The 17,052-nt window shown below is 50.8% G+C and overlaps 7 protein-coding genes across 7 annotated transcripts; 4 read left to right on the top strand and 3 right to left on the bottom strand.

Annotated features, from left to right (window-relative positions):
• Positions 1 to 123: 123 nt before the first annotated feature.
• C7974DRAFT_398352 (histone-fold-containing protein) lies at positions 124 to 2,061 on the top strand. The gene is made up of 5 exons (XM_046142303.1): positions 124 to 736; positions 822 to 835; positions 900 to 956; positions 1,006 to 1,617; positions 1,667 to 2,061. Exons 1-5 carry the CDS (start codon positions 619 to 621, stop codon positions 1,784 to 1,786), a joined length of 921 nt encoding a protein of 306 aa, XP_045995851.1. The 5' UTR covers positions 124 to 618; the 3' UTR covers positions 1,787 to 2,061.
• A 132-nt stretch (positions 2,062 to 2,193) lies between these two features.
• Positions 2,194 to 3,971, top strand: C7974DRAFT_398348 (malate dehydrogenase-like protein). The gene is made up of 6 exons (XM_046142302.1): positions 2,194 to 2,584; positions 2,632 to 2,742; positions 2,798 to 2,885; positions 2,945 to 3,322; positions 3,372 to 3,456; positions 3,505 to 3,971. Exons 1-6 carry the CDS (start codon positions 2,540 to 2,542, stop codon positions 3,788 to 3,790), a joined length of 993 nt encoding a protein of 330 aa, XP_045995850.1. The 5' UTR covers positions 2,194 to 2,539; the 3' UTR covers positions 3,791 to 3,971.
• A 107-nt stretch (positions 3,972 to 4,078) lies between these two features.
• Positions 4,079 to 4,951, bottom strand: C7974DRAFT_378019 (transport protein particle component; the record flags this gene model as incomplete). The annotated part of the gene is made up of 2 exons (XM_046140390.1): positions 4,079 to 4,526; positions 4,611 to 4,951. The coding sequence occupies 2 exons, from the start codon at positions 4,949 to 4,951 to the stop codon at positions 4,079 to 4,081; spliced, it is 789 nt and encodes a 262-aa protein (XP_045995849.1).
• Positions 4,952 to 5,731: 780 nt separating this feature from the next.
• C7974DRAFT_315095 (uncharacterized protein) lies at positions 5,732 to 6,952 on the bottom strand (the record flags this gene model as incomplete). The annotated part of the gene is made up of 2 exons (XM_046138490.1): positions 5,732 to 6,195; positions 6,244 to 6,952. The coding sequence occupies 2 exons, from the start codon at positions 6,950 to 6,952 to the stop codon at positions 5,732 to 5,734; spliced, it is 1,173 nt and encodes a 390-aa protein (XP_045995848.1).
• Positions 6,953 to 7,479: 527 nt separating this feature from the next.
• On the top strand, positions 7,480 to 9,425 carry C7974DRAFT_398342 (uncharacterized protein). Its single transcript, XM_046142301.1, has one exon. It carries the CDS (start codon positions 7,978 to 7,980, stop codon positions 8,932 to 8,934), a length of 957 nt encoding a protein of 318 aa, XP_045995847.1. The 5' UTR covers positions 7,480 to 7,977; the 3' UTR covers positions 8,935 to 9,425.
• Positions 9,426 to 11,388: 1,963 nt separating this feature from the next.
• C7974DRAFT_473738 (uncharacterized protein) lies at positions 11,389 to 13,039 on the top strand. The gene is made up of 10 exons (XM_046146574.1): positions 11,389 to 11,505; positions 11,560 to 11,686; positions 11,739 to 11,791; positions 11,863 to 11,967; positions 12,021 to 12,116; positions 12,167 to 12,323; positions 12,388 to 12,441; positions 12,490 to 12,548; positions 12,605 to 12,642; positions 12,699 to 13,039. The coding sequence occupies exons 1-10, from the start codon at positions 11,408 to 11,410 to the stop codon at positions 12,842 to 12,844; spliced, it is 933 nt and encodes a 310-aa protein (XP_045995846.1). The 5' UTR covers positions 11,389 to 11,407; the 3' UTR covers positions 12,845 to 13,039.
• A 1,104-nt stretch (positions 13,040 to 14,143) lies between these two features.
• On the bottom strand, positions 14,144 to 15,807 carry C7974DRAFT_415113 (amidohydrolase; the record flags this gene model as incomplete). Its single annotated transcript, XM_046143862.1, has 3 exons — positions 14,144 to 14,907; positions 14,972 to 15,024; positions 15,101 to 15,807. 3 exons carry the CDS (start codon positions 15,805 to 15,807, stop codon positions 14,144 to 14,146), a joined length of 1,524 nt encoding a protein of 507 aa, XP_045995845.1.
• Positions 15,808 to 17,052: the final 1,245 nt, after the last annotated feature.

Genomic DNA, 17,052 nt, shown 5'->3' with positions numbered 1-17,052 from the left:
TGTCTTCACGTCCAATCAAACCCCTGCACAGAGATGCATTCGTTCTCTACATTGTGCGCCGCTTCGAATGCAGTGTGATGTCTGAAGACTCAGCAACGATTTGGATGAGGTCAGATTGCCATGGTTAGAGCGTGAGCTCTGTGTGAGGTCAGATGTGACGCACATGCATAGGCGCTGTACTGTGATCGCGCGGTCAGGCCTAGGTATTGTGATGGCTGTTTTCGGTGCAACAATCACCGCGAGATAGATATAAGCATGGGACCAGGCTTGCTGTCTTCGAATCAGCTTCGACACTGGGTCCGACTCTGATTCTCACTATTCATCTTATTATCAAGCTCGTTGTAAACTCGCAGCCCTGTCCCTTGACGATCTTTGTGATCGGTACCAGAGTCGTCACTAAAAGCGGCCCGAGCAACACTGCCAGCCCCCACTCCAGCTTGCTTGAGCTCGGTCATCCACCACCAGGCATCACCACAGCATAGGTATCCCAAGCAGCTATTGAGCGTCGCACAGGAGTTCTGCGCCCATTGCGTCATACAGATTACCCCATCCACCTGCATTACTTAAGCAGACGCGTCTTCTGTCGTCGTCGCGTAACGCCCGCGCAATACCGCCGCCATGGATCAGCTCCAAGGTCACAACCAGCAGAAGATGCGCGCAGCACCGGCAGCCCCTAGGCGGTATGACGGGCAGGCCGGAAATCCTCTCTACGACCCTCAAAACGGAGGTCATTATGGTGAGTCCGCATCTTCTCGAGGCGCATTGGCGCAAGAACGCGCTTCGGTCGCGCCGTGGGTACACCAAGCTGACTGCATTCACAGGCGCCTCTGCTGCTGTATGTTCACAATGGCGCGCTAGCGCTGCAATCGCCGTAGATTGATCATTGACATTTGGTTCAGATTGCCGCCCAAGGCCATGCGCCCGATCCACAGCTCTTCACTCAATCGTGGCAGAACGTATGCAGCCTCTCTGCGCGACGCGCATCTCCATTGCTGACTGTGACAGGTTAACCAGGGCTTGACGGGTAACTATCGGGACATCCTCAACACGTACTGGCAACAACAAGTCACGAAACTCGAGACGGACGAGCACGACTACAAGCTGCACCAGCTTCCACTTGCGCGCATCAAGAAAGTCATGAAGGCAGACCCAGACGTCAAGATGATCTCGGCCGAAGCGCCCATCTTGTTTGCGAAGGGCTGCGACATCTTCATCACGGAGCTTACCATGCGCGCCTGGATACACGCCGAGGAGAACAAGCGCCGCACACTGCAGCGCTCCGACATTGCGTCCGCCCTGTCGAAGTCTGATATGTTCGACTTCCTCATCGACATTGTCCCTCGAGAGGAGGCGCATCCTCATAAGAGAGGTGCCGCAGGAACTACGGCCGTACAGTCGTCCGCTGCACAGGTCCCTCCGGGCGGCATGCAACAGCAAGTGCACGCACAGCACCAAATGCCTCCGCCAGATTATGGTATGGGGCAGCATATGCAGCCGCAGGAGGACTTCCGTCAGCCGAACATGTATGCAGGCGCCGTTCAGGCCGACCCCAACGCGTACGGTCAGCAGCACATGTTCGATCAAGGGGTGTACGGCGGTTACCCCATGCAGCAGCCAGTAAGTCCATCCACCACGCTGCGAGCGTTTATACTGACCTGAGACAAAGATGTACCCCGTTGGCCAGCGAGGACCTGACCCTGCTGGAGCGGGCGACCACCAAGGCTACCGTGGTGACGCTGAAGCAGACGCTGATGCTGAGGGCGAGAGGGAAGACTTTGGTCCCTAGCTGGGGCCTCGGGGTGGCCAATAGATTGCGAGCATGGAGCATTCATAGATGCGAGTCTTCAGGAATGCGCTTTAGGCAATTCGGTGATCGGACAATGCTTGTCCACATTTGGCGTTCTCGTGCGGCTCTTGTTGCGGCATACGGCTTGGTAGTCGCACGGCGTTTGGGAGCTATGGGTCTGGCATTGGCACGGCCGCGGATGGCCTTACGGGAGGCTGGCGTTTTCACAAACACACAAAATGAGCAACCTGCGCACTCTTGCCTGTCTCACGTGCATATGTATGTTCTGCGGCCGCGCGGGTCCCGGTCCCTTCCGAGCTTGTGATGAACGGTTGCCGTCGACGCACCGAGGCTCCCCGGAATGTCATCATCGTCATGTGCGCTTGTGTAGGGCTGCTGCAGGCAAACTCAAAGAAAGCCAGAAGTTGCCATTCGAGATGCAGAAGTTACGACTGCCTTTAGCCCGCGTTCCATAGACCACTTTGAATCCGGCCGAGCCAATCGAGACCCGCACGCCCACGCCCCTGCGCCAAGGTCGTCGAGCTCCGTTGACCCCATCTCGTGCAACACGCTTGTACTTAAACTTCGAGTCTGCTGCGCCTGTTGCCTCTTCTACTCTTTCTCCAGCTTCGTCTTTCTCCCACTCCACTGCTTCAGTGCTTCAATTGCTCTTTCCTCACTAGTACCCCGCAGTACTTGAAGCTACCCCGCTCTATTTCCAACCACATCACCACCACTTCACAGCTCAACAAAATGGTCAAGGCCGTTGTCGCAGGTGCCGCCGGAGGCATTGGTCAGGTGAGAACGAGCTTGCAGAGCTTCAAATCGTGTCTAACCACGCACAGCCATTGTCTCTTCTGCTCAAGCAGAACCAGCACGTCACCGAGCTCGCCCTCTACGATGTTGTCAACTCGCCCGGTGTCGCTACCGATTTGTCACACATTTCCTCCCCAGCTGTACGAGCTAGCCCCCACGCGGCATACACATACCAGAGGAGCTGACAGATGGCAGAAAGTAACAGGCTACCTGCCCAAGGATGAGGGGCTCGCGAGCGCACTCAAGGGCGCTGACATCGTCGTCATCCCCGCCGGTATCCCTCGTACGTGTGTCTTGGCGAGCGTTTCAGCAATTCGCCGAGCTCGCGCTGACAATCTGCAGGCAAGCCTGGCATGACCCGTGACGATCTCTTCAAGATCAACGCCGGCATCGTCAAGGGTCTGATTGAGGGCATTGCCGTGCACTGCCCCAAGGCCTACATCCTGGTCATCTCCAACCCTGTCAACTCGACAGTGCCCATCGCCGCCGAGGTCCTCAAGGCCGCGGGTGTCTTCGACCCCAAGAAGCTGTTCGGTGTCACCACACTCGACGTCGTCCGTGCTGAGACCTTCGTCGCCGAGATCACTGGCGAGAAGAACCCCGCAAACCTCAACATCCCCGTCATTGGCGGTCACTCTGGCGAGACCATTGTACCTCTGTTCAGCCAGGCCAAGCCCAGCGTCAGCATTCCCTCTGACAAGCTCGATGCTCTCGTAAACCGTAAGTCCTCAATACTTGGAACACACTCCATGTGGCTGACAAGACACAGGCGTCCAGTTCGGTGGTGACGAGGTTGTCAAGGCCAAGGACGGTGCTGGTTCTGCCACACTCTCCATGGCTTACGCCGGCTACCGGTAAGTAGAGTAGGCACATGTATCCTTCACCATGGCTAACCTCCGCAGATTCGCCGACAAGGTCATCCGGGCCGCCAAGGGCGAGAAGGGCCTCATCGAGCCCAGCTTCGTCTACCTCCCTGGTGTCCAGGGTGGCGATGCTGTTGCCAAGGCTACTGGCACCGAGTTCTTCTCCGTTCCCATCGAGCTCGGCCCCAGCGGTGCTGAGAAGGCCATCGACGTTGTCAGCGGTGCCAACGACCACGAGAAGAAGCTGCTCCAGGCTTGCTACGACGGCCTCAAGGGCAACATCTCGAAGGGCGTCGAGTTTGCCCAGAACCCTCCTGCCAAGTAAGTCAGTCCCCTGCGTGGGTCACAAGACTCTAACAAACTTCAACAGATAGGCCATGATACCCTGAAACGATGACGAAAGATGAACACCACAAAAGAGAAATTTCTATGGTCATGCATACTTATATGCAAGTAGAGCTACTGCAGCCTCCCATTTAGATAAACCAATGGATCTACTGAAGACACCATGACTCCTTGCTTGTGATGTGTGTCGAGACGAACTCGCTATGCCTCCCAAACGCCGCCCAATGCCGCTTAATGACACACCATGCTCCACTCCTTGCACGAATTTCTAGTTCTTCGCTCCAGCAGTCCGAATCTGGAACGTCGCGCTCGGTAGTGCACTGCACTCAGCGTGCACACTCGCTCTGATTCCCAGCCCTTCCAAACATCCTCGTATCACGCCCGCAGGAAAGTACAAGAACGGCTGCACCCTCCCAATGCTATTCGCCTCGCGTCCCAATCCCATCTCATTGATGCCATTTCCATCCGCATCGCCCTCCCTCAATAACCGCTCCGCCGCCTCATTGATGCGCGCCTGCACTTCAGGCGTGTACTTCTTCGTATCAAACGACATGCGCGTCAGCGGCTTGAAGGTGTTATCTGTCAGCACGTAGATCCCGCGGTGGTTCGTCTTGAGGTTGTCGATCTGCTTGCGGAACAGCAGCGTCCACAGGTCCTTGCACAGGAACTTGATGCAGTCGAGCGGCGTCGTGGGGCGCGCCGAGTCGCGCGAGAACCTATACTAACTGTCAGCACGCATGCGCGGTTGTATCTGCTTCCGTGTGCGCGTGTGTGCACACAACGCAGGCGAGGCGCCTCACCGCTCGACAATCCCCAGCCCAACCCGGTACCCCAGCGCCTCCAGCCGATGAAACACCGCCTCGCGCGACTCCTCCTCGTCCACCGTCGCCGCCGGCCCCGCCGCGTGCCCCGCGCCCGCCGCGGTACTACTCGCGTCGCCGCTGAGCGCCGACAGTCGGTGCGCCGCCGTCGCGGGTGCCGTCCATTCCTCCTCGCGCTGCGCCAGGTCTGCGGTTATCCGGTACGCCATGGGCACCAGCTCGATCAAAAGCATGTCCAGGCATGTCGAGTTCAGGAGCGAGTAGGTCGGGTCGATGTACGAGGTTGGTGTGTCGGTGGGGGGTTGGACGGGCTGCGCCATGGTCGGCAGGGGGAGGGGGTGTGGTCGAGTTTAGGGTGTGGGGGGTTCGTCGTGAGAAGGGGGTTGTGCGGGCGGGTCGCTGGCGGAAGGGATGTGTGCGCTGGCGTGGGAGCTTCGAGGGAGCTTCGAGGGCTTGGAGGTCGTGGTGGTGGGGTTGTCGAGCTGCGCGGATGGATTGTGTGTGTGACGTAGCGAATTCAATCGTTGGATAGATGCCCGGTGGAGATGCTGCGCTCAGCTAGTGGGAGGTTTGGCGTTTTGGGTCGGGTGTTGTGTCGTGGATTATGCAGTTGAGCCGCGGCCGATCATCCATGTCAGGGTCCGATCTGTGGATAGATGTCATTGCTTGGCAGGTCCCACTGGTGTCGTCGACATCACATCTGAATCATCATATTTGACATCCGATGGTCACAATCTCCATGGTACGCGCTCTTCTGTGACTCCGTTGCTTGATACACTGACTCTGTGGAGCTCCAAATTGTGCTTCGCTCCATCATCCGAGTGTCACACGGCAAGTACACCTCAGAAGGGGCTTTACATCCCAGTTTGCGCATTTCCAGCACTGTCAAATCACTGCCTCTTTACGAGAAAGACACGCATGTATGGAATTGGTAGCACAGGCGTGAGTTAAAAGCACAGCTGACCACAATTGATGGTGGCTTTATCTTGTGCAGAAATGTTCATGATCAGCAAGCGCCTGCAAAGCGGCCATTCAAGTTGAGACAGGGGCTCGGAAAAACATGATGAATACGTCCAGCCTAGATCTTTTCCATGTGATCCCTATTGTGAGGCAATTTTGTTACGTGTGCTGATATCGTGAGTAGGAGCAACGCTCCCCCAGTGGATTTGTCGCATCAAAGATTGCCAGGAAGCAAGTTCCTTTCTCAGGCCTAGCCCGGATACACCAGCCACAGCCGAATCTACGATGGAATTGACAGCCGTGCTCACATTGCAGTCATGCTGATGATAGTGGTCGTGCCACCATAGACTCGATTTTATCAATCGAACCTCGAAACAAAGAGCATCGAAACTCAACCCCAGAAACGTGTTTGTAGGCCGAAGGGACGAGAGCTGCGCTGAATCCATCTGTTTCGTCAGTGCGCCGAATAGCATGCTTCCGCACTGAAAGGAGTAGCTAGTGTTGACAGGACAAATGTATCTTGCACTGCGATATGTAGCAAGCTGTGCATTCAGCCCAGCTCTGATAGAGTCGATTACTCGATGGCGTCTGAGGTCAATTTCGTCTACTCAAGGTAAGTAACATCAAGTGCAATCGTCCAAATGATACATACGGGTGACCCAAGCTGGAATTGGAAGTCCCAGGTTTCGCACTGGCTCGACAGCTTTCTGGATAGCCACAGTCGTTACTTCCCTGAACAGGTCTGATAGCTTGAAGTTCCAGGATATCCACATCCATAGTATCAAATCCCGACAGTAAGTTGTCGGGACAGGACTCGTTTTGCGCAAGTCTGCCACCCAAATATCGATGAACATGTCAACAGATTCGCTACATTCGTAGTAATCAACCAGGATCGCAATCTTAGCCAGCATTTCCAAGGTGATTTTGCGAGGAATGCTGTGGTTGCGAAGATGAAACACATTCATCAAGATGAAAAACGCCTCTTCATCCCAGTCCTCGGCGGACACGTGGAATAATCTGTCGTCGGCACTTGTATTGGACTCCATCCAACCATCTTTGGTCAGAACACGATTGAACCACGGAGAAGCCGACATCAAGTTTCCTGCGCAGACTCGGAACTCCACTATTGGCTCATCGACAGTCGGTATCGATTCTGCCCCAATATCTTGCACAGTACTTTCGACTGGGTTGGGGACATTGTCGTCCTTTTCGCTTTCAGCTGGCGCAGGTGGTTCCGGTACGATTGACGATCCAGTACCAAAGAGGCTCTGTCTATCGCCCCTTCGACTCGAATTCCTATCGATAGTGGCTGGGGCTGCCTGATCATCCTCTGGTATTGTATCGATTGGCTCTGGAGCCATCGCGGAATCATCTTCTGGTGCAGCTGGGATGGAGTCCAAGATCTCTTGCTGTCTTAATGCTTCCTTTTCTCTCTTCTTCCTCTCTTTTTTAGGTATGTGTGAGTATTTGACCTCGTTTATCTCCACCGGAGGCGGAGGCGGAGGCGCGGGCTCATCCCATACTGCAAATTCACTGCACGGGTTTCTCAGACTGATGATTGTGTCGGCATTGACAACAATTTCGTGCAATATCGCCTCACTCATCATTTCGCGGGTAGTGTAATGTCAAGAAGCGTCTAGGCATTGGCCTGACTTAGTGTCGTTAAAACTCAACGACAGAAGAGGTTCAGGAGTTTAACACAAGTCAAGATCGCAATCAGCGAGCCAATTGTCAAGAGCCACGTAGTAAATTCATGCATGAAAATCTACCCCGCACCCTGGTGCACCACAGTGGGCTACAATGCAGTTCAGCGACTAGGGGACAGTTCGAGCACTGCCTATATGTAGTCAAGGTCGCATAGAGAAGGATTTTGACATCACCGTCTTCTCGATTCCCGAAGATCTGCCTGAGCTGACACATTTAAAGTGCTTCCATTGATGGCCCGAATAGGAAACTGCTAAAAGTCTCGGTTACCTACTCCTGGACGCTGTTGCTCACCATGCCGCAATCAAATACCGCGTCAATTGATTCACTCTGGTGTGGCGATTGCTGCCTTGCCCACAAAGAATGACGGTGTAGACATAGTAGGATGTCGCTGGCAATCTGGGACTGAGAGCTTATTTTGGTTCAAATCCAAGTCAAAATTCCAGATGGACGGCTTTTAATATACAAAAAAGCAGCCGTAGAGCATCCCTGGGCATGCTGTGAGTGGGATGCAATCGCATATGCCGCGGAACGTTGAAGCTTTTCCTGCAACTTCCCCGCATTCCCCAACACCAGAAACGGGACTACGGAGGCGATGATATGCAGCAAGTATCCGAACCTTGAGCTCTCAAGATTTCCCTCCACTGACTAGAGCACTTTCCTATTCGACGCGAAAAACTAGATGGAAGGCTACCCATGGACAATCCACAGAGTCGAGGTCCGCTGTCCTTGCGGGATCAGGTTTGGAAGCGTGAATGAGTACCTACAGCATAAAGAAATCTGTACAAGACACCAAGAGGACACGATTATTGGATCCAACCCTCCAAGCGCCCGCCGAAGAGCTCCTATCGCTCCAGCTGAAGCTTCATTCACCACTGCGTCACAAGAGCCTAGAGCCTTTTTCTCCAACCCTTCATCTAAAAGTTCTCATAAAGTTGGAATTACAAGTCCAGGCTGTTCATCGCGTAGGCAGCGCACGAAATCGAGCTTGGCATTATCGTCTCCAGCCCTGATCCAGGATCGGACTGCAGATGTGGGCTTCATGCCCTCGGTAGCAGGCCATTCCATCTCCCCTCCACGATCGATGGCTAAGATACACTGTGTGTGTGGACGTGACTTTGCAAAACAAGCAGCACTCGACATGCATCTACAAACTTCAAAGATTCATCATGCGGGAGAACTCAAATTATCAACGCCGAAAGCAGTGCAACCAGCGACTCAGACTGCACATTCACCTCTACTCCCCCAAACTACCGCACCATTGCCCGGCACCATTCCGCATTCGAATTTCTCGGTAGCTCAACTCATCCGCTGCACCTGTGGCCAGTCGTTTGAGACCCAGCGGATTCTTGACCTCCACAAGCGCGACTCCATGTACCACCAACGTCATAACAATAACTCTTCGACTCCCCAAACACATCAAGAGGACTCCTTGACCTCTGCTTTCTCGTCAATAAGCCTATACTCTGAATCGGCTCAGATACTTCCCGCAGCAGGCGGTCTAACCTGTGTCTGCGGTTGTATTTTCAGCACACAAGAAGCTTTTGACCAGCATAATGTAGAAGTGGCGCGGTATGTACAGTTGGGGAACAGTGAAGCAAAGATAAAGAGATTTGGGAACCTGCAAATGGAATTATGACGGATGTCAGCGAGGGTTAGGGGGGGTTTGGAGGGTGGTTCTGCTAGGCAATGGAACGATGGAGACAGAAATGATGGTCAGAGGTACGAATTGTTTAAACTATCAAATGGACTACATCTCAAAAGTGGGTTAGAGAGTGTGATGATGTCTTAACACGTTACGGCCGACGGAGACGCGATTGGGTGGCAGTGGTGGCGATGAAAGGCATACTAGAAGGCTTTGTGGGGCCCGTGAAGTCTCCAAGGCATTTCGGAGCTGTAATCGCAGCTGTGTTTTTGGATAAATAATACCTACTCAGTTGCACACAACGATTGGTTGAGCATATACTCTATGTTGATAGCATCCTTAGAGTGCTCCTGACACTGGGGTACCAACGCAGTGTAAATAACACCACCCTATGTTTTTTTATACTGCACTCCTAGGTAAATAGGCTATTTAGGGCCTATCCTATGTTTTTTTAATATAAAAGAGCAGTGTTTTTTATATAGTAGCTAACTAGCTATAGAAATTAGTAATATACCCCTCTTCTCTCTTGTTATAAATCTATCTTCTCTCTCCCTTTTCTCCCTTCTCTCTCTCTCCTTTCTCCTTCTCTCTTCTCTCTCTCTCCTCTCTCTTCTTATGCTCTCTCCTTACGCTCTTACTCTACCTCCTTCTCCCTCTTACCTTCCCCCCCCTTTCTACCTCTCTCTCTCTTCTTACCTCTACCTTACTATATGTCTCTTCTTTCTTACTTCTCTTTTCCTTTCTCTTCTCTTCTACCCTCCTCTCCCCCCCCCTCCTCCCTTTCTTCTCTTTCTTCTTCTTCTTCTTCTTCTTCTTTCTCTTCTTTTCCCCTTTTGCTTTCCCCTTCTTTTAACCCCTTTCTCTCTCTTTCTTCTCTTTACTCTAGATAGAATAGATAGAATAATAGACTTATATGTATACTAAACTGTATTTATATTAAAAACCCTACCTATCTATTCTATATAAATTACCCCCTAGTTATAGTGTTTTTTAGGTGCAAAATGCAGTGTTTTTAACACTACCTAAGATGTGGTGTTATTTACACAATTTTATACCCCAGTATGAACTACGTGAGTCTTTTTGGAACGTCGCGTTCCACAAGGATCCAGTATTCCCGCAACTGCGCAGTCACTGTGCAGAAGAACAAGAATCGTTATCAACAATATTCAAACAACTCCTGAGGCCGTCTGGCGCTTCCAGGACTGCCGGAAAGCAATTGACGCCAGTATTTCATTGCATCGACCCAGCTCGAGTAAAAGCCTAGGCACATTCTACCTCCAGGGAGATTCTTGAAGCTAATTCGACCTTCACTTTGTCAGGTCTCTACTCTCGCCTGCGTTCGATGTGCTGCACTCAAGCGCTATCCCGTTTAAGAAAGCCCAGATGTCTTCATAGAGTGACGACTCACAGACTCGGGAGGAACCCCATCTGGATTCGATTCGTGAGTAGGGTTTGAGGGACACGAGAATACATTTTTGATACCTCATCCCGACTTGTTTAATGAACGACAATCAAAGACATGGCTCGCGCGTTTGCTAGCGGACGACTGGCCACCACGGTGGTACAGTTGATCCCTAATTTCAAGTGAGAGTGCCTATTCTGCGTCCAAAAGGCGGATAGTTACGTGTAAGCGTACGACCTCTAAGCTAACGCTTAAGAATAAGCAGCCTGCCATAAAGCTTCTGATTTCCTTGGCCGCCTGCGGACTGATGGTTAATCAGAGATCGCATCCGTTCCGCGAGCTTGCCACTCGACATGTTTACAAAGGCCCTGGATTACCTCAGAGGTCGATTATCTCTTTCGCACTTTGAAATTGGCGGGCGGTACAGCACACTCTTGATAGCTGGAGCACAGTTCCGTGTTCGAGGCTTGAGCTTCTTTGACATACTTATCTGGAGCCACATGAAGGATTATCTGCACCAATGAGCAAGCGTTATCCTGTTCTTCATAGTAGACTTTGAGAACCGGATCATATTGGAAGCACTGCCCAGACCTGGTTCCAGTGTCTTGATAGTAACGAGGTGTTCTCGCCACTTTCACATGCAAACGAGATACTATAACTTTCTGCAACGATTTAGACCATTGTTCGTCAGAATAAGGCTTTTGAAAGTTTGTGTATACAATCAACCCTCAGCGCCCTAAAAGTTCATTTATGGTCTTCTCCTGGCTGTATGTCTCTATCCGAGGATGTGTTGAGCGCCTCAAGCATCTTGTGGACGGGTATTGGTCATAGCGACTGTCGAGATTGTGCTGCGGAGTCGTCGGTATTCGGTTCATATCGTATCTGGTGAAGATTATCGGATGCAGGGGGTAGATGTATAGTCCGGGTTAGGCGCCCCACATGCCAAGGTGTTCCAAGTCTCTTATACGATAGATCTGCACAAGGTAGCAATTCCAATAAAGGTGCGACAGCTGCCTCTTGACAGGAGTCGAATCCGCTGCATCCGTGACGTTTTGAAAAGATACAATGGTTAACGCAACAACATGGGCATATCTTCTGGCGAGCACCGCTCTGGCCTCAGCATTTGTGGTGAACAACAGAGACATTGCCTCGTCCAGTAATGGGTAACAACATACCACTTGGACCGAACATAAAGCAGTTATTGACGCACTAGTTAGCATCTCCGTGTGCGGGACGGCCAGCAACACATCGACATTGGTCCAGCCGTCAGCCGTACAACGCCGCACCAAGATCACCCTTAGACAGAGTGAGACTGGCAACTCGACCGAATTGCTGCCGATCGACGTGCGTTAAACCCTATCAGAGGCTTGTCAGACCACCTATTGATGATACACAGGTTTACATGCAGATATTGAGCGCTGATGGGACCGAAGAAGGCGGAGACATCAGGTAAGCCCTGCCTACGTACTAGGATCAGATTCAAAAGCTCATCCGTGGATAAACCCGCTAATTGTAATCAGTGATACAACCATTGAGGCCCAATTACGTATTCTAGATGACGCTTTCCGCCCTGTCGGTTTCCGCTTTGCTCTGAAGGAAACAATCCGCACAGTCAATGCCGAGTGGTAAATACCCGTGCTTGTGCAGCATTTAGGCCATTGTTGATCATGTCGATTAGGTACTACAACCTTAAAATTGCAACCCCTTATGAGAATCAAGTCTCTTTGGCTCTTCGTAAGGGAGGAAATGATACACTCAACATATACATGATGGGGTAATGCAAAACCTTGTCTGTAGAGCCCACAAGCTAATGCTACAATTCAGCGGCCTCGGAACGTCTACCCAAGCATGGGCGTCCTTGCCGAGTGATCTGCAATGGCGACCTCTCTACGATGGAGTGTTTCAGAATGGTACAGTGTTTCTTGGGGGTAGCGACCCAAATTTTAGGCAGGGAGGTACACTTATACATGAAGTTGGACACGTAAGGCTCCTTGTATTGACTTAGCAACAGCTACATCTTGGACTTGAGCTAACAGAGAACGTAGTGGTTTGGCCTGTACCACACTTTCGCTAACGGCTGTGAGAAGAGCTACGACTACGTAAGTAATATAAGCTCCGTGAAGGTGCTTGTTTGACAATTTTTCAAGGTCGCGGATACTCCCATTGAAGACCAACCATTGGGGCTTGGAGGTTGCGAAATTGGCAGGTACGTCGCAAACTGCCTGGATCCTAGTATATACGCTGGTATTGATATTAAAATAGGGATTCCTGTCCTGATCAGCCTGGATTAGATTCTATTCGTAAGTGATAAAAGCTGGATCGCCTTGACCCACACTGTCTCACACGTGATACACAGACAACTACATGTCGTATTCAGACGATGAATGTCGTAACTCTTGGACTCCGGGACAAATCCAAAGGATGCGAGAGCAAATGGCAAAGTTCCGAGGCGTTGTTCACCCGAGTATCGATGTTGACGACATACCTGAGGACACTTTGTAAAACGAGAGATCATGCCGGGGCATTGAAGTTGAAGTACTGTTAATGGCCGACTGATCAAACGAGCACAAGTGTCTACAGGGGCTGGTTCATGTTATGGGGGTACAAGAAGCGGCAGTCAGAGAAGTGCAAACTCACAAGCAGCTGCTGCATGAACAAGAAAGATGTGGAACCGCTCCCAATCTCGACTAACTCAATATTTTACTAGTATTATCTGAACAAAGTAAAATGCTACATATTGCCAACGGCTGTAACTGCGATGAAAGGGAGTTTAATTCGTGAATATTGACATGACGAGTAGCATTACATATGGAGATGTGGACATCATAGCTTCGTAGGCGAATTGATCGGAATCAAACGGTAGCCATCGAACAACGACTTGTCCAAGTGACTGGTTGTTTAATTAGGTACACTAATATTGCAAGACACAGTTGCGGGATGTTACAAGTACGTCCTGGATTTCCTGTACAAGCGAACGCAGAGGGATTGGAAGCTCTGCTAAGACGGTACGAAGTGACTGATAACTCATGACGTTCACGATAGGATCGCCACTTGTCCTTGACGACGTGATCCATTTCAGCACATAGTATAATTACCCCACACTACTAACCCCGCAATCTCGACCACGAGTCCCTAGGTGGAGAGATCGGGCTACGCTACATGGATACAATCAGGCCAGCATTAACCGTTGCTTGGCTGCAGTTCATTTTCACGACCGATTCGTAAATTTTAGCGTATGTAGACAAATATGTATAACATGGAATGGTTAAAAAGTTAAAGAGCAACAAATCGGGAGCTTGAGCGAGGATGTCCTGGATTAGATAAGCCAATGTATGTGGCACCGTCGACCACCAGTCTAGTAACAAGGAGGTTGCTTAACGTAACGATTGCTTTCAAACTTGGCTAGATGAAGACGCAGTTGATGGAAATCACATCGTATGTAAATAATATCCACAACCTAGACACCAGATGAACCCAATTCGCTGTCCGACCAAGGTCAACTTGGGCTCTACAACTCCTTCAGTGTCACCTTGTTGGGTTTTAATTTCAACTTTCTCACTATCGCCGTGGGTCAGGTGCGCTTACACCTAGATCAAGGCGCGGGCTATTGCTACAAAGTCGAGCACTTTTTCAATTGTGACGATCAATAGATATCTGTGAAATATTAAGCACGACACTCCTTTTTGAAGAGTACAATGTGATTGATGTCAAGAAACAAAACAATTTTGGATTAAGTAGTCTACAAATAAACCAATTGAGGCAACGGAAAACTCTAACACTGATTTGACCCCCAGTTAACACCTAATTAGTAACGTACAGCTGGCCATAGCCTGTACCATCTCCAGATACAACATCGACTTCATCCGCATTGACAATAAGAGCACCCTCCAAACTTCGTTCTCCAAGTTGAGGGCGGGGAATCTGTTGCCAGTCCTCTTGAATGCGCTTCGCTGCCGCCAAGAACCTCAGCTTGACCTGCTCGTAGTCTCCAACGACCAGCTTGTGATCCTTTTTCACAAATTTGCCATCAACAAGAACATGCTCCACATCACCGACGTTGGAGTGCTGAATAATTGCCGCCACCGGGTCCACCCAGCCCAGCATACTCGGGCTAGTCCCATCCCACACCACAACATCTGCTTTGGCACCCACACTGAGAACCCCCAGGTCGGGACGTCGTAGCGCAAGGCCTCCGCTGCGGGTTGCAAGCAGGAAAGCCTGGACGACACTCATGGGGTTCGACCCAGGGACCTGCCATTTCTTGAACAGTTCGTCAGTGACTGCCGACCGTGTCGTCTGCAGAAATAGGCGTGCTTGAGACACCATATCGCTGGACTGGAATGCATGGGTATCGATACCCAACGCGGCTTGATCCATGATCATGTTGGTGTTTGGGCGACCGAGGCCGAATCCCATCTCCGACTCTGGCGTGATGGCAACGTACTGGTTGGTACTTCGTAGTAGCATCGTGTCTTTGAGGGTGACGTAGGATCCGTGCGAAAACACAACTGGGATGGTAGTGTTGAGGATTCCGAAGTTTTGAAGAGTTGTTGGTGAGTTCTCATCTACATGTTGTCAGACTCGACGTGTAACAAGGACTTATGTTGACGGGAAGATATATCTACTTACTTCCGTATACTCCTCCTCCACTGTGGGTTGTGAGGACTGAGGTGTTGACTTCCCTGTGTGACGCTCCCGTTAGAAAATGTGGTCTACCTCACACCACAAAGGCGGGATGGAAGTATTGAGAGAACTCACTTGGCCAAATCGATGATAGAGTTGATCGTTTCCTGGTCCACAGAACCGTTATCGAAGCTGTCAAAAGCAATACCAAGTTCGACCGCCGTGTTCGTCTGCGGGGCCGCGCTCACGATGTCGCGGTAGTTCACAAGTTGCTGCCGGATGGTATAATTGGCAACCTCATGGAACGCATAGGACCAGAAAACACGGGCCCCACTGTCAATGCTGGCATTCAGTCCCGCCCAAGATGTCTCATCCGACCAAGTGTGGTGCGCGTGGTCGAGCGACGCAGTGGTCCCCGCATTCAGTGCCTCGTACAACCCGGCAAGCTGCCCAATATACACCTGCTCCGCGTCGACGCGTCCCGCAGACGCGGCTTCTCCAAAGCGACCGAAGTATTCGGGGAGCGTGATGTTGGAGAACATGGTTTTAAACAGTGTCTGCCACCCGTGACGATGGGTGTCGACGAAACCAGGCGCGATGATCTTGCCAGCTGCATCTACAAACGTAGTGTTGGGAGGTATCGACACTGAAGGAGTTTCCTCGCTCGACCAGATATTGACTATGCGGTCTTCGTGGATCAGAATGCTGCCGTTGCGGATGACGTTGAGGTCGTTGGCTTGTTGATCAAAAGCAATGATCGTACCGCCTTCGAACAATATCGACGATGCAGATATTGTCTTGAGCATCGCCAGAAGAGACAGAGATAGAGTTGTGGAAATCATCTTGGGTTGAGGGTAGTAAGTTCTTGAGTGATTAGAATTGAACGAAGCTGAAAGTGTGGTAGATAGTGGTGTACAAAGTGCGAACAACACAGCATATAAATACGTCTCAAATTGGTATTGTTGCAAGGTTCCATCCGCTACTAGAACTCTTACACTTCCAACTTCTCGGAACATGCGGACATACTTATATTTGCCAAGAAACCAAGACAGATCTTCGGGTCTACTATTTTCAAAGCCTAGGTCGGTGCTAGAAGTCGTATAGGTGCTCATTTCTTTGCTATCATTCTGCCGAAACGGATAGAGGCACTTCGCATTCGTTGCTTGTGAAGCATTAGAGCTGTGGCAACCCTATGCGACCTCGAGATAATGAATCTATACAAGCACCATAATTCGTCTACGACCTGTAAAACACTACGAACCAAGCATCACTGTCGAGCTATGTCGTGCATCACACAACGTTCGCCACTTTCTTTTTGACAAGGGTAAGCATTGCGCAAGCCGTTCTTAGTAATCTGGCCCTGGCATAAAGTGTCAATCAGGCGGGTCGCATTAGCGAATCACAAGATGGTCGGACAAAAGTCCGGCTCATTTCGCGTAATAACACACTAGGCAGTAAAGGGCAAAAAAGTCATCACAGCAAGTCATGCGATGCACTTCAGTGTCGCGTACAAGGAAAGACGTTTTTTCTTGTATTTCCGGAAGCATTATAAATGGATGGCGTTAACGTTCCAATCTACGCATATCGCCGGTAGTTGATTCAATCGGACGAATTGCGCCCTCAAGTGTCTTGTAAATTCGAAAGAAGTAGGTATTGTTGCTGTCCTAAATGCCCTTGCAGAACCACACGGGGAACAGTATTTGGAACACAGTTCTTGGTTTCTGAGACCCGTACGCTCTATTTTTGCTACATACAGGTCAGCAGCAACATATATATAAATTACAGTATGCTTTCAAGAGTAGATGACTACGATTGGATGTATGTTCTGGTGCTGGTGGAAACCCGACTCTGAGAACCTGGAAAAGGAAGGTAGTCAAGAGCCTTACGCGAGGAGCAGTCTCTAACGCCAAAGCCTCCACATGTGGAGTCATCAGTGAGTGCATACAGAGCGAGTCGAGTCAATCTTCAAGGCTGAGCTCTACAGTGCAGGCTTTAGCAGGAAGGTTTAGGTGTGTCACAGGACAATGCCAGCTACCGTGAAGCAAGTTCGGACTGCATACGGGCTTAATCTCTGAACGATTAATGTA

This window comes from Boeremia exigua (genome assembly GCF_020726555.1).
Source record: "Boeremia exigua strain MPI-SDFR-AT-0100 chromosome Unknown C7974scaffold_8, whole genome shotgun sequence".
In the NCBI taxonomy this organism is placed as follows: Eukaryota; Fungi; Ascomycota; class Dothideomycetes; order Pleosporales; family Didymellaceae; genus Boeremia; species Boeremia exigua.
This window is presented reverse-complemented; position numbering and strand designations above follow the sequence as displayed.

What these genes read in the sequence shown, in the direction of transcription:
- C7974DRAFT_398352 (XM_046142303.1), top strand. Translation starts at nt 619, where the DNA reads ATGGATCAGCTCCAAGGTCACAACCAGCAGAAGATGCGCGCAGCACCG. An exon ending in TCACTCAATCGTGGCAGAAC is followed by an intron (nt 957 to 1,005) that starts GTATGCAGCCTC and finishes TGACTGTGACAG; the next exon opens with GTTAACCAGGGCTTGACGGG. An exon ending in GTTACCCCATGCAGCAGCCA is followed by an intron (nt 1,618 to 1,666) that starts GTAAGTCCATCC and finishes CCTGAGACAAAG; the next exon opens with ATGTACCCCGTTGGCCAGCG.
- C7974DRAFT_398348 (XM_046142302.1), top strand. Translation starts at nt 2,540, where the DNA reads ATGGTCAAGGCCGTTGTCGCAGGTGCCGCCGGAGGCATTGGTCAG. An exon ending in CACACATTTCCTCCCCAGCT is followed by an intron (nt 2,743 to 2,797) that starts GTACGAGCTAGC and finishes GACAGATGGCAG; the next exon opens with AAAGTAACAGGCTACCTGCC. An exon ending in CATCCCCGCCGGTATCCCTC is followed by an intron (nt 2,886 to 2,944) that starts GTACGTGTGTCT and finishes GACAATCTGCAG; the next exon opens with GCAAGCCTGGCATGACCCGT.
- C7974DRAFT_398342 (XM_046142301.1), top strand. Translation starts at nt 7,978, where the DNA reads ATGGAAGGCTACCCATGGACAATCCACAGAGTCGAGGTCCGCTGTCCT.
- C7974DRAFT_473738 (XM_046146574.1), top strand. Translation starts at nt 11,408, where the DNA reads ATGGTTAACGCAACAACATGGGCATATCTTCTGGCGAGCACCGCTCTG. An exon ending in GTGAGAAGAGCTACGACTAC is followed by an intron (nt 12,442 to 12,489) that starts GTAAGTAATATA and finishes CAATTTTTCAAG; the next exon opens with GTCGCGGATACTCCCATTGA. An exon ending in GGAGGTTGCGAAATTGGCAG is followed by an intron (nt 12,549 to 12,604) that starts GTACGTCGCAAA and finishes ATATTAAAATAG; the next exon opens with GGATTCCTGTCCTGATCAGC.